General features: G+C 53.0%; 1 protein-coding gene across 1 annotated transcript; it reads left to right on the top strand.

Annotated features, from left to right (window-relative positions):
- Positions 1 to 6,524: 6,524 nt before the first annotated feature.
- On the top strand, positions 6,525 to 13,238 carry LRFN3 (leucine rich repeat and fibronectin type III domain containing 3). The gene is made up of 3 exons (XM_008139841.3): positions 6,525 to 7,397; positions 8,836 to 10,272; positions 12,648 to 13,238. Exons 2-3 carry the CDS (start codon positions 8,852 to 8,854, stop codon positions 13,105 to 13,107), a joined length of 1,881 nt encoding a protein of 626 aa, XP_008138063.2. The 5' UTR covers positions 6,525 to 7,397; positions 8,836 to 8,851; the 3' UTR covers positions 13,108 to 13,238.
- Positions 13,239 to 13,661: the final 423 nt, after the last annotated feature.

Here is a 13,661-nt window from a genome sequence, read left to right as displayed (position 1 = left end):
TCCAAAGCCTGAACTGTATCTAATTCACAGGTATGTTCCCGGCATTGGGCCTGCACCACAGTGAGAGCTCAATAAATGCTCAGCGGAAAAGCACTGTACATGCACTATCATCCTTCTGCACTGACCTAAGGACTTACCAAATCAAGCCAGATTCACTCTGCCCTCAAACGGGCCAAATTTGTGGTCACCCACCCCAAAGTCAAGTACCAGGTTATATGTGGGGGTGGTTAGGGTGGGGCTAGGAACTTCTCCCTGAAGAGGATTTGGTCAAGTGGATGAAACAAGGTTCCATAGCCTCTTCCTTCTGCTTCCCCTGAGGCTGTGGATTTGGTGGAGATTGATGTTGAGTCCGTTGTAATTCACACTCTCTTTAAATAACTGTGCCTGAGAGGAGCTGCCCAGCCTGGGAATACGTTCCAGCACCCCTTCCATCCAGGATGGCCACGTGACTGAAATACGGGCAGAAAGGAGCTTTGTAGGTCACTTTGGGGCCATGTTTTAAAAGAAGTCGGTGAATCTTCCACATCCCATCTCCTTCCATTTTGCCAGGTGGAAGCAGATAATTCTGAGCCCCATAAAATAATTGAGGCACAAAATGGACAAGTCTGTGTATGAATCACCAGGTGGAGGACAGCTGCCAAGCAGGACACCTGTGGTGAAAAACAAACTATCATATGAAGTCACTGAAATCCAGGGGGTTATTTGTTACAGCAGCTGGAATTATGCTCACTAATACACTAAACTTGCCTCTCTGGGCCCCTGATATCAGTAAAGCTTGAGCACTAGTCATTCTGTAAAACATGCCTCTAACCTCCCCTTGTGGCGGTCAGGCTTTTACACGGCAGGTCTACACAGTGGCCCAGAGTCTCTCTGTTTACTGTTTAAAGTTGTCAGTATACAGTATATCCCTCCATTCTTTGCACAAATATAAACTTTTCTCCATATTCTTATGGAAGTTTTATTCCATGTTGATAGCCGGAAGTCCTTAAGCAGACCCTGGAAGTTGTGGTAGGTCTTCCACTGTAGTTAAGCAGAACCTCATGCATAGGGTCTTGGGAGAAGTTGGTGCTTGCCTGGGACCCATCGGTCTGATTTAGGGTTAGTGTATGTGTATGGGGAGGGGATGGAGAGGGGAGAGGGTGTACTAATCTTTCTGCTTCTCTCTTTTGACCTTCCATATGGGGCTGCACCTTCGGGCCTGATTTATTTTTTATTTTTTTTTAATTTGGGAGAGGATTGAGGGAGAGGGAGAGAAATGTCAATTTGTTGTTCCACTTACTTATGCAGTCATTGGTTGATTTTTGTATGTGTCCTGATAGGGGATCAAACCTGCAACCTCTAACCAACTGGGCTACCCAGCCAGGGCCAGGCCTGAACTTTATTTTTATTTATTTATTTAATGTATTTTTATTGATTTTTTACAGAGAGGAAGGGAGAGAGAGTTAGAAACATCTATCAGCTGCCTCCTGCACATTCCCTACTGGGGATGCGCCCGCAACCAAGGTATATGCTCTTGACCGGAATCGAACCTGGGACCCTTCAGTCCGCAGGCCAACGCTCTATCCACTGAGCCAGACAGGTTAGGGCCAGGCCTGAACTTTAAAGTGAGTCCCCAGTCCTCGGTACTGATTAATGTGCTAATTACAAAGCTGAGCTAATTCCCATGAACTCCACTGGCTAGACTGGAGTTGGTGGGTGTTAGTTGAGGATAAAGAGACACTACCTCCATCTTTTCTTGCTCTGATAAACCCTTGACGTGGAAGGGGCCTAAGTTTGTTTATTTTTTTAAAATATATTTTTATTTATTTCAGAGAAGAATGGAGAGGGAGAGAGAGAGAGAAACATCAATGATGAGAGAGAATCATTGATAGGCTGCCTCCTGCACGCCTCCCACTGGGGATCAAGCCCACAACCTGGGCATGTGCCCTTGACCGGAATTGAACCTGGGACCTTCCAGTCCACAGGCCGATGCTCTATCTACTGAGCCAAACCGGCTAGGGTAAGTTTGTTTATTTTTAAAGTGACTTTATTTTGGCAGACAGACTGACTTCATTAATTTGGTTGTACTTACGCACACATGTGCATGTGTGTATATGTGTATCCATCACTTGTAATTGTTTGACTCTCTAAATACAGGGTTGGGCAGAAGTAGATTTACAGATATTCGCATGGAAAATAATACAATAATTAATAAAAAATAATACAAGAATAAACTGTTTCACGTACTCACAACTGTAAACCTATGTTTGTCCCACCCTGTATGTTTCTTGTATGTATGTGTGGGTGTATCATTTACACATGTGTACAAGAAAGAATCTGGGTGCAGAATGTTCCTGCACACGTACCCTCTCACATGTCTGTGAGTCTGTGTATGTGTTTCAGAAGTGTGTGTTTCTAAGTATGCACTTGTGTATGTCTCTTCAACTCGAACATGAGTCTAGGTGTATGTTTGTTCCATGTCCCTGCTGAGTCCATGTGTGTTCTGGTGAGCCTCTGAGTACTTGATGTGCATGTGTGAGTATGGGTATGTCCCCTCTGTGTATCTGTGTATATTCGAGCAGACTCTGTGTATGGATACGAGCAGTCCTCTTCCCACTTAGGTCCCCTCAGCTCTCAGGCAGTTTAACCTCATTCTTCCTCCTGTGGCTGTTTCCATTGCTTCTGTCCCCTTCTCCAAATGCTGAAATTAAGTGAAGGCAGCAATTAAGTGGAGTTCCCCAGACAACCATCCTACCAGGATCCCCTTCCAGGAGCTAAATGAGCACATGCACACCCACGCATAATACTATCCAGGCACAGCAGAGCCCCGAGGCTGCACTTGCTATGGCATGAAGGCACCATTGGGCTGCACACAAACCGCATAGGAGGGTTCTTTGTCCATCTGCTTCATTTGTCCCATCCTTCAGGCTTCAGCATAAAGGTCCGCTCCTGCAGGAAGCCACCGTAACTCCCTAGAGCCTGCTTCTGGGGTCCCACACCCATTTGGTCCCCATCAGAGGATGGGGATGAGGTGTCTGGAGATGTGTCTTTCCCTCTTTTGGAATGTGAGCTCAGTGAAGGCAGGACCTAATGCTCTTAGTCGCTACTTTTGCTGCAGGGCCATCTGGCCCACAAATCTACAGGAAATACAGAACTAGCATCTTTGCCGCTGCCTGTCCCTGTTTCCAAACACCTCTGTCTGTCTCCAAGCACTTTGGTCTCTTCGGCACATCCTTGGGTTGCTATATCCTCTCGGTCCGCCAGGATAACCACAGCTGTAGTGGGCAGTTCCATGCACATTGCAGCTATTCCCGGTTTACCCCAGTGGTTCTCCAAGTATGGTTCCTGGACCAACAGCATTAGCATCCCCCGGGAACTTGTTAGAGATGCAAATAGTTGGACTCCACCTCAGACTTACTGAGTCAGAAACTCTGGGTTAGGGGCCTGAAGGTCTATGGTTAACAAGTCCTTCTAGTAATTCCAATGCAGCTAGCGTGTGAGGATTACTGGTCTAGCGCACACAAGACATCCCTCCCTCCTTTTCTGCCTCAGGTTGTTAGGGGCAGAAATAGAATATTGGAAATGAATGATAATGATAGGAAATATTAATCAAGCTCTGATAACCATGATGGCTCTGTTCTGATTACAAAGCACATTTTCACATGGCTGGCTACCATTGGCATGCAGTCCACTCTCCTTCTGAGAACTGCCTGTCATTATGGAAAGATGTACAACCTGATGGCTGAGACAATCTAGTCCTGGAGGCACCTGCTCTTGACAACCCCCAGCCCTATTTATTGCCTGTAATCTGGTCCCAGGATTCCCAAGGCACTCGCCCGCTGGGACTCCTCCCTCACCCCCTCCCCCCTCCCACCCCAGCCCCAGCCTGCATGACTTGTATCCTGTAATGATTATCCGGTGCCTACTTTCCCATTCCTCTAATTCCCACTTTCCCATGTAACCTTTGTCCTTCTACCCAATATAAGCAGCTGGCTTATGGTGGAGTGCAGAGCAGATTTTTGTTGATAACCTGCTGCTCTCCCATAATGCCAGCATCATTGGAGTAAACACTGATATATGATTCAACCCGGTCTCTGCTTAATTGGCTGAAGTAGAAACAGGCAGCCTGGACCCCTTGGTTGTCCGGTTACAGGATTGGGATGGTTCTCAGTACTACCCCCTCCCCCACAAAGGGACAATCATCACCCAAAGTGGTAAGAATGGGTGGATAAATGCCCCAGCCTCTCTGAATTTTGCAGGTGGGAGGAAGAGGGGAAACAGTGTGTGTTCTACACGGTTCCTTACTGTTCCCCAGAAGAACTGACCCCTAGTTGCCCAGAAAGGTAACTTGCTTTTCATCTCCACCTTCTATTCACTTTCTTCTTTCTCTGTTTCACTCTGCTTCCTCCCTTACCCATTTCCTGCCCCCCCCCCCCAAAAAAAAAATAAATAAACCAGTTCCACTGAATTCTAATCCCACTCTTCTCATGGCATTATCTCCGGGTGTTTCCCTCTGTCTCCCCTCACCTTCACCACTTCTGTAGCACCCCTAAAACTGTCCTTTTTCTGAGTGTCTGCAAACCCGTATCCACTGTGCTGGGCCAGGAGCGTGATGCACTTTGCTGATGATTTGGAAAGATGGGCCCTGGAGCTGAGTTTATTTAGCTGCAATTTTTCAATACACATAAGTGGAAGGAGCCTAAAGTCTGTTTTGAAGCCTTCAGCAAAGCTAGGGCTGACAAAGTGGGTGACCCTGTCCCCAAAGTGGGTGACCCTGTCCCCAAAGTGGGTGACCCTGTCCTCCGCTCAGATGAGGGTTCCCACAGGTGGCTTATGACCATCCAGGTTCCACCAGGCTAGGGCCATGGCCATTGGCCAAGGCTGTGTTCCCTTCAGACCAGGGCTCTCAAAGGATCAGGTCCTCCCTGTTACTATAACCAAGTTCCCAGGTCAGGCTTGTAGACCCCTTCCCACATCCCTCCTCCTGCAACACCATCGCCATGAGACACGTGGGACACCCCACATTACCCTCCCCTATCCTCTCACAGCATCAGGATGAGCGGACACCAGTTCTGGTGAGTCCTGTGTTGGTACAATTCCAGTAGGTCTGCTGGGGCCGTGGATGTGAGTGGAGAGGGGAACTCAATGGATAGACTTCTCTGGGTCAACCTAGCAAGGTCCTGCCTCTCCCATTTCCTATCTCCTCCTCCTTCCATGGGCTATCTGGTCAGTGTATTTTATTTGTTTGTTTTTTGTTAATCCTCACCTGGAGATATTTTTTCCAGTGCTTTTCAGAGGGAGTAAAAGGGAAGGAGGGAGTGGGAGACGAGAGAGAGAGAGAGAGAGAGAGAGAGAGAGAGAGAGAGAGAGAGATTTGAGAGACACATTGACTGGTTGCCTCCCTCGTGTGCTGCCATCGGGGGCTGGGAGCGAACCTGCAACCGAGGTACATGCCCTTGGCCAGGAATTGAATCTAGGACCCTTAGATGCATAGGCCAACACTCTAACCACTGAGCACACTGGCCAGGGCTAGTCAGTGTGTCTCGATGTCTAGCTCCAAGTCCAGAGGGCACAGTCTCGAAGTCAGCGTTTCCCTTTGCAGCCAGGGCAAGGAGTCTTGGGGAGGAGCACTCCCTCCTCTGGCCTGAAAGGTCGGTCCTGTTGCTGGGCAGGGTCCAGGTAAGGAAGCTCCACTTGTGGAAAGGACATCAGGGGAGGTGGTGCTGAGACAGGGGACAGGTTTGGGGGTCCGGGGACTCTGGGATGGAGGGCCACATGCAATGCTCTGAATGAGAACTGGACTCTCTCTCTCTCTCTCTCTCTCTCTCTCTCTCACACACACACACACACACACACACACACACACACGTGCACATACCCATCCTCACAGCTGAGTTGGCCCAGCTCAGTCCCCCCACTGTGTCTCTTTGACTTTCTCTATGTCTTTCTCTTTCTCAGTCCCTGACTTGTCCTTGTCTCCTCTGTTTCTCTCCGGGTCTCTCAGTGTCTCTTTGTATTTCCATCGCTCCTTGAATAAGTCTGTGTCTTTCTATCTCTCTGTCTCTGTCTTTCTCATTCTACTTCTCTCTATCCTCCTAATCGAAGTCTGCCCATATTTTTTTGTCTCTGACTCTCTCTCTGCATCTCTGTCTGTATCCCAGGATTCTTGCTCCCAAGCAACGCCCGGGCGACTCCATGGGAGGCGGGGGCGGGGATGCGCCTTTGAAAAAGGGAGGGCAGCCTACGCCTTTAAGCGCGGGCGCGCGCCGAGCCTGCGCCTTTAAGCGCGGGCGCGCGCGCGGCCCTGGGTTCCTGGCGTGGAGGCCGCGGGAGCACCCGGGCCCGGCCTGCCTGCCCAGCCCCCGCCCCGGCCCCCGCCCCGGCCCCGGCGGGGGAGGGGTCTCTGAGGACGGCCCCTCCCCCCTGCGCCCCTCCCGCGCTGCGGTGCCCTCACCCGGCGTGCCCCTGTCTGTTCGCCCCACCCCGGCCCCCGGGGCTTCCTGGCCGGCCCCTCCCCCACCGCCGCCGACCCCTTCCCTCCTGGCCAGCCTCCGCTACATACTGGGAAGCAAGCTGGTAGCCTGCACCACAGACCCAGAGCCTGCAACCCGACATCGGGGGGCCTGCACCTCGAGATCGGACCCAGAGATCTGGAAACGGACCCCAAGACTGGAGTCTGAACACCAATATCTGGGGCTGGAATCTCAATATCAGTCGCTGAGAACCCAATATTTGGAACCTGAGCCCCAAGACTTGGATTATGGATCCCAACATTTGGAGCCTGAACCTCAAGATTTGGAATCTAAAACCCCCAATCTGGAGCTAAAACTGAATTCTGTGCCTGAGACTTTGAAATCTGGGATGGGATTCCTGTGTCTATTCCCCCAGAATCCACCACTTGGGACCCGAACCCTGAGATTTAGGCCTCAAATTCCAAGATCTGTACCCTGGCATTCCAAGGGGCCTAAACCTGAGTTCTGGCCTGAAGTCCTTGCTGCGAACCTGAATGCTGAAATCTGGGACTAGAGACCTCCAAAACTTGACTTAGCACCCCAATAACTGAATCCAGCACCCCAGTACCAGACCCCAGGACTAGACTTAGGGCTTAGACCCTAAACTCTCCATTTGGCTGTTTTGCATCCCAAGACTGGAGCTGGGTGACCCTGACTCTGAACAACCTAAAGGGGTGCCTGAGTCTCTAAAATTGGACCCTAGCTGCCCAATATTTGGGGACCTGGGACCCTTAAGTATCAAGGTCTAGAGACTCCATGACCACATATATAAGCTGAAACACGAGGACAGTCCCTCTACAGAGGCCTTGGGGACAGGAAGGAGCGACTGAGCACCCCCTCCAGAGCCCTGACCTTTGACCCCCTGGGAGCCTGAAGACTCTGCTCCCTGGGACGCTTCCAACTCAGGTAAGGCAATTGGGAGGGAGTTTCTCAGTGACTCCCATCATGGGAAGGGACTAGAGAGGAACTTTGTGGATGGGGTTGGGGGTAGGTAAGGACCATGTAACCCTGGGAATTCTCAGGGTTTCTCCCAGAAACAGACACCCCATCCATGGATCTACCTCCAGTTCCTCTGCCTCAGACACTCTCTGGACATTTGGCCAGCCCTGCCCCTCTCTGATCTCCTCTTCCCCAGTTGATGGCATCTCTAGGTCTGTGACCCACTCCCAGTAGATCTTCTAACTTCTTCCCACCATGTATCTTGTCTGACCATCTCCAACCACCTCTCCTGCCTGCCTCTCCCATCCACCACTCCTGTCTCTTTTCTCCCCCTCTCTCTCTGACCATCTTTGACACTTCTGTCCACTGCTCCTCTCTCTGGCCACCTCTGGCCACCACTCATCTCAGTAACCACCTCTGTCCACCTCTTCTGTCTTTGATCGTCCACAGCCCTGTCCACAGCTTCTCTCTCTGGCCACCTCTATCTACTGCTTCACCCGTGACCACCTTTGATATCTTGGCTGCTCTCTAGTCATCTTTCATTGGCTCTCTTACCCTTCTCCGGCCCGGACTCTCAGCTGTGGCCTTTGACTGTCTGACCATTTTTGACATCTCTGTCTACGACTCTTCCCTCCAGCCACTTGTCTGTCTATTCTCCGGCTTCCTCTGGTCCACATTTCCTTTCTCTGCCCATCTTTCACCATCTCTCTTGCCCTCCTCCCACTCCTGACCCTAATTGCCAGTTGACCACCATCTGACCATCTCTGGCCTTTACTGACTTGACTACCTCTCTTCTCTGTTCTTTGATCATTTCTCATATCCCTGGCTGCTTCCCTCTGTCTGATGACCTCTCCACACCCATCGCCCAGCTGTCCTCTCCTCCTGACCACCTTTCTGGCTTTTGACCATCTTTTACCGTCTCTCCCAGATCTGACCACCCCTGACCACGTCCTCTCTCTTTGTCCACCACTTATCTTCTTGATTATCTCTAACCATCTCTCTTCCGTGGTCATTTTCAACGACTTCTGACCACCTCTTCTCTCTTTGGCCATCTTGGACCATCTCTCGGTGACCATGTCTAAAGCCCTCTTGCTTATCTTCTCATCACCGCCACCCTGACCAACCTTCCCATTCTATCACCATCTCTGGCCATTTCTAATCACCTCCCTGCCTTCTGACCGTCTTTGTTCATTTCTGCTCCCTCTGTCCTCCCGTGATACATCTGAGTCTTGGACCATCTTTTCCAGCTTTTTGATATGTCTGACCCTTCCTCTGACCATCACTAACCAACTCTTCTGCTCTTAGCTCATTGTGACCTTCTCTCCTGGTCTTGGACCACCCCAACCCCCTCTGGTCGCCCTCTCCTGACCTCAGCCTGCCCTAATGCCTCCCTTCTTCCCTGCAGGCCAACCCTGCCCGAGATGGCCATCCTCCCGCTGCTCCTTTGCCTGCTGCCGCTGGCCCCCGCCTCATCTCCACCCCAGCTAGCGACGCCCAGCCTGTGTCCCCGTCGCTGCCGCTGCCAGACACAGTCACTGCCCCTAAGCGTGCTGTGCCCAGGGGCAGGCCTTCTGTTTGTGCCACCCTCGCTGGACCGCAGGGCGGCCGAGTTGCGCCTAGCGGACAACTTCATTGCGGCCGTGCGCCGCCGTGACCTGGCCAACATGACGGGCCTGCTGCATCTGAGCTTGTCACGGAATACCATCCGCCACGTGGCAGCCGGTGCCTTTGCTGATCTTCGCGCCCTGCGTGCCCTGCATCTGGACGGTAACCGGCTGACCTCACTGGGCGAGGGTCAACTGCGTGGCCTGGTCAATTTGCGCCATCTCATCCTGAGCAACAACCAGCTGGCAGCCCTGGCAGCTGGTGCCCTGGACGACTGTGCCGAGACACTTGAAGACCTCGACCTCTCCTACAACAACCTGGAACAGCTGCCCTGGGAGGCTTTGGGCCGCCTGGGCAACGTCAATACATTGGGCCTCGACCACAACCTGCTGGCTTCTGTGCCCGCTGGCGCCTTTTCCCGCCTGCACAAGTTGGCGCGGCTGGATATGACCTCCAACCGCCTGACCACCATCCCACCTGACCCACTCTTCTCCCGCCTACCCCTGCTAGCCAGGCCCCGGGGGTCACCTGCCTCTGCCCTGGTGCTGGCCTTCGGTGGGAACCCCCTGCACTGCAACTGCGAGCTGGTGTGGCTGCGGCGGCTGGCGAGGGAGGACGACCTCGAAGCCTGCGCCTCCCCACCTGCTCTGGGCGGCCGCTACTTCTGGGCTGTGGGTGAGGAGGAGTTTGTGTGTGAGCCCCCCGTGGTAACCCACCGCTCACCACCCCTGGCAGTGCCTGCTGGTCGGCCAGCTGCCCTGCGCTGTCGGGCTGTGGGGGACCCCGAGCCCCATGTGCGCTGGGTATCGCCCCAGGGGCGGCTGCTGGGCAACTCGAGCCGTGCTCGCGCCTTCCCGAATGGGACGCTGGAGCTGCTGATCACTGAGCCGAGTGATGGAGGCATCTTCACCTGCATTGCGGCCAATGCAGCTGGCGAGGCCACGGCTGCTGTTGAGCTGACTGTGGGCCCCCCACCCCCACCCCAGCTAGCCAACAGCACCAGCTGTGACCCCCCGCGGGACGGGGATCCTGATGTCCTCACCCCACCTTCTGCTGCCTCTGCCTCTGCCTCCGCCAAGGCGGCAGACACTGGGCCCCCTACTGACCGTGGTGTCCAGGTGACTGAGCATGGGGCCACAGCTGCTCTCGTCCAGTGGCCAGATCAGCGGCCTATCCCAGGCATTCGCATGTACCAGATCCAGTATAACAGCTCAGCCGATGACATCCTCGTCTACAGGTGCAGTGTCCAGGCAGTGGGCAGCTTGGGGGGGGGGGGTGAGATGGAGGGAGGGTTAGAGATATGTCTACTGATACCCAGGCTGCAACACAGCTGAGAAATGAGGCTGCAAACTTACAAAGGAAACCAGACAGCAAAGGTAAAAGAAATCAGGCAGAGAGAGTAAAAAGGAATCTGGCAGCAGTGTTAAAAAGAAACAAGGCAGCAAAAGTAAATAGTAACAAGCATATAAAGGAAATCAGGCAGCAAAAGTAAAAAGTGACCAGGCCAAAAGAATAAAGAGTCGAAGGGGAAGGGCAAGTTTGGGGAGATACAAGCAAATTTAAGTAGTAAAGGAAAAGAGAGACCAGGTATTTCCAGATGACAGGACTAAATACAAGACACGCTGCAGGAAGAAAAAGAGATCAAGCAAGAAGGTATAGGGATCGTGGGAAAAAACGGAATGAGTCAGCCCCGCTGCAGAGGCACTCAGACCAGGGGTTAAAAGGAAAAACGGGAAGGAAGTTAAACAGATTTCACTTTGGGTTTGTGCCGTGCGAACGGCTCCACATATTTGGAGTTCTTATATGCAACATCTCAATTTTTTTATTTTCTAAATCAAATGAAACCTAGTTTAAGCTCCACCTGCTAGGTGAGCAGGAATGTTCAGTTTGCCACTGTTGGGGATTCCCTTCTCTCTTCTGTTGTTGCAAACACAAAACCTGGGGCTTAAATACTCCACGAGGTGGGCCAGCGTAACTTGCGCCCCTGCGCTGGAGAGGACGTGGCACATCTGCTGTGGCCACATGTGTTCTGTAGTCTTGGCTCTGGCGTGGGGGCTGCTGACGACTCTCCCCCGGTCCAGCCTTGCATGGATAGCGGTGGATGGCTCCCTGTTCTCACTGCCAGGCTGAGCCAGTGGTGCAGCCCCACCTCCTGGCTGCGGAGAACTGGGCCTCCTAAGACTTGGGGTCTGCACCTTGTCACCTGGCATCTGGGTCCAGTTTCCCTCCTCAGGGACCCCAAGAGATAATCACTTGATCTCCTTTTCAGTCTTGGAAATCTAATAAGCTCATTCCACTCTCTTTCATAGGCAGTGTGCGCAGTAGATTCCATGGAGGGTCCACCTGAAAATCACACCAATTCTATCCACTGTGCCTGGCAGGGGAAGGGACGAATGCTCTCCTAGATAGTCACCCTCCCAGAGACAATCACAGAGTTTCCTGTAGCTCCCTCCCTCATTAAAGCAATTTAAGAATAAAACTGATTATAAAACAAGTTAAATCTCCAACAGAGTGCTCTGCTACAAAAGGTAGTATAGTGGAATTGGGGATCAGAGAAACTAAGCAACAGAGATAAAAGGAATCAGTAGGCAGAGATGGGAATAAATAAGGCAGCAGAGAAAAAAATCAGCAGTGGTGACTGAGGCACATCCGTTGAATGAAAAGGGTATCAGATGGCAGGACTCACTGCAAAGCAGGTGATAGATATAATAAGGCAGTGGGACTAGGAAGGTGTTCGTTCGCAGGTTAGAAGGAAATCGGGCTCAGTGATACGGAGGAATCAGGTGGTTAGATGAGAAAGAATCTAACTGGACACTGGAGGCAAAGAGAAATCGGCACGGGCTGGAGGGAAGTCAGAAGCTAGAGGGAAACTGAGAGGTGGAATCAGAGGGAACGTGGATATGGGGGTAGAAGGAAATGGGAATTGGGTTAGAGGGAGGTCAGAGAAGGTGAGGATGCAATTGGGCGGTGAGCTAGAGATTGCTGGCTGTAGGTCTAGAAGGAGCTTCAGGTGGTAGGCTGGTGGGACGTTAGGTGAAGGACTGAAGGAACTCAGGCAGTGAGCTAGGGGAGACTAGGGTGGGAGGACCAGAGTGAAATTAAGGGGTGGAGTGGAGCAAAACTGGGCAGCAAAGTCAGAGGGAGCTGCAGTTGCGGGCTGGTGGGAAATTGGGCTGGCAGTGCAGGATGGAAATCAGGCAGCTGGGTATAAAATGAAACAGGACTGGGAGAACTCAAGCAGTGGGCCACAGAGAAATTGGGCAGTGGGCGAGAGTGAAATTAGGCAGCAGAGCAGAGGGGAAGCGGTCAGTGGCACTGGAGGGAATTTGAGCTTGTGGGGGAGACCAAACGGGGGGATTTGAGAGGAATGGGACAGTAAAGTTAGATGGTGGGCTGAGGCAAAATTGGCTAACAGACTGGAGGCAGATCAGTCAGGCCACTGACTGGGTGTCAGACTAAAGGAATTCCAGCAGTGGTTAGAGGGAATTCAGAGGTTAGAGTGAAACGCAGCCGCTGGACTGGGGAGAAATTCTCTAGACTGGAGGGTAGGGATGGAGTGCAGGGTGGGTGCTGGCAGCTGGAGACCTGACCCCTACCTGCCTGTCCCTCCAGGATGATCTCCGCCGACAGCCGCTCCTTCCTGTTGACAGACCTGGCGACCGGCCGCACCTACGATCTGTGCGTGCTAGCAGTGTACGAGGACAGCACCACGGGGCTGACGGCCACGCGGCCCGTTGGCTGCGCCCGCTTCTCCACGGAGCCCGCGCTGCAGCCCTGCGGGGTCCCGCACGCACCCTTCCTGGGCGGCACCATGATCATCGCGCTGGGCGGTGTCATCGTGGCCTCGGTGCTGGTCTTCATCTTCGTTCTGCTCATGCGCTACAAGGTGCACGGTGGCCAGGCCCCCGGCAAGCCCAAGGCACCCGCACCCGTCAGCAGCGTGTGCTCCCAGACCAACGGCACCCCACAGGCCCCGTCGGCTCCTCCTGCGCCCTCCGCACCGAGGGCCCACACCATGGTCCAGCTGGACTGTGAGCCCTGGGGGCCCAGTCACGAACCCACAGGACCCTAGCCTCGTGCCCACCAAGGGGTGGCAGGACCTAAAGCACCCTGTGGGGCCTGGCCTCAGACTCACCAAATTGTTCACGGTTTTTAAAAACTCGGATGGGGCGGGTGTCAGGGGCCCTGAGGGGCACAACAAGAAAGTCCTATTTTTCTAAGCGTGGGCCTGGGCCCTTGCCCTTGTCTCTGTCTGTGGGAGTTGGGATTGCCATGCAGGGTCTGGAGCTGGGGATGCCTCTTCTGGGGAGAGATCCATCTAGTTCTGTCCAAGGTCCCTGGATGTGGCGGAGGAGGGTCACCCATTTAGCCAGCAGACATTCCCTGAGCGTCGTCTCTGAGCACGCCCTGTGATGGGTGATGCTGTGGTGCCTCTGACGGCCCCAGCTCTGCCCTCAGACAGTGATCAGAGATGTGGTCATGAGGGAAGCCTGGGAGATGGTGGGAGCCCAGAAAAGGTGCCTCACGCAGCCTAGGAAGGGCTTCCTGGAAGAGACATGGGACCTGAGAATTATCTCTGAAGGAGATAATTGGCCAAGAGCAGAGGGAAGGGTGTTCCAGGCAGAG

The sequence above is a fragment of the Eptesicus fuscus genome, chromosome 21, assembly GCF_027574615.1.
Source record: "Eptesicus fuscus isolate TK198812 chromosome 21, DD_ASM_mEF_20220401, whole genome shotgun sequence".
Classification (NCBI taxonomy): domain Eukaryota; kingdom Metazoa; phylum Chordata; class Mammalia; order Chiroptera; family Vespertilionidae; genus Eptesicus; species Eptesicus fuscus.
Note: the sequence above shows the minus strand (reverse complement) of the source record. Positions and strands in the feature narration are given on the sequence as shown.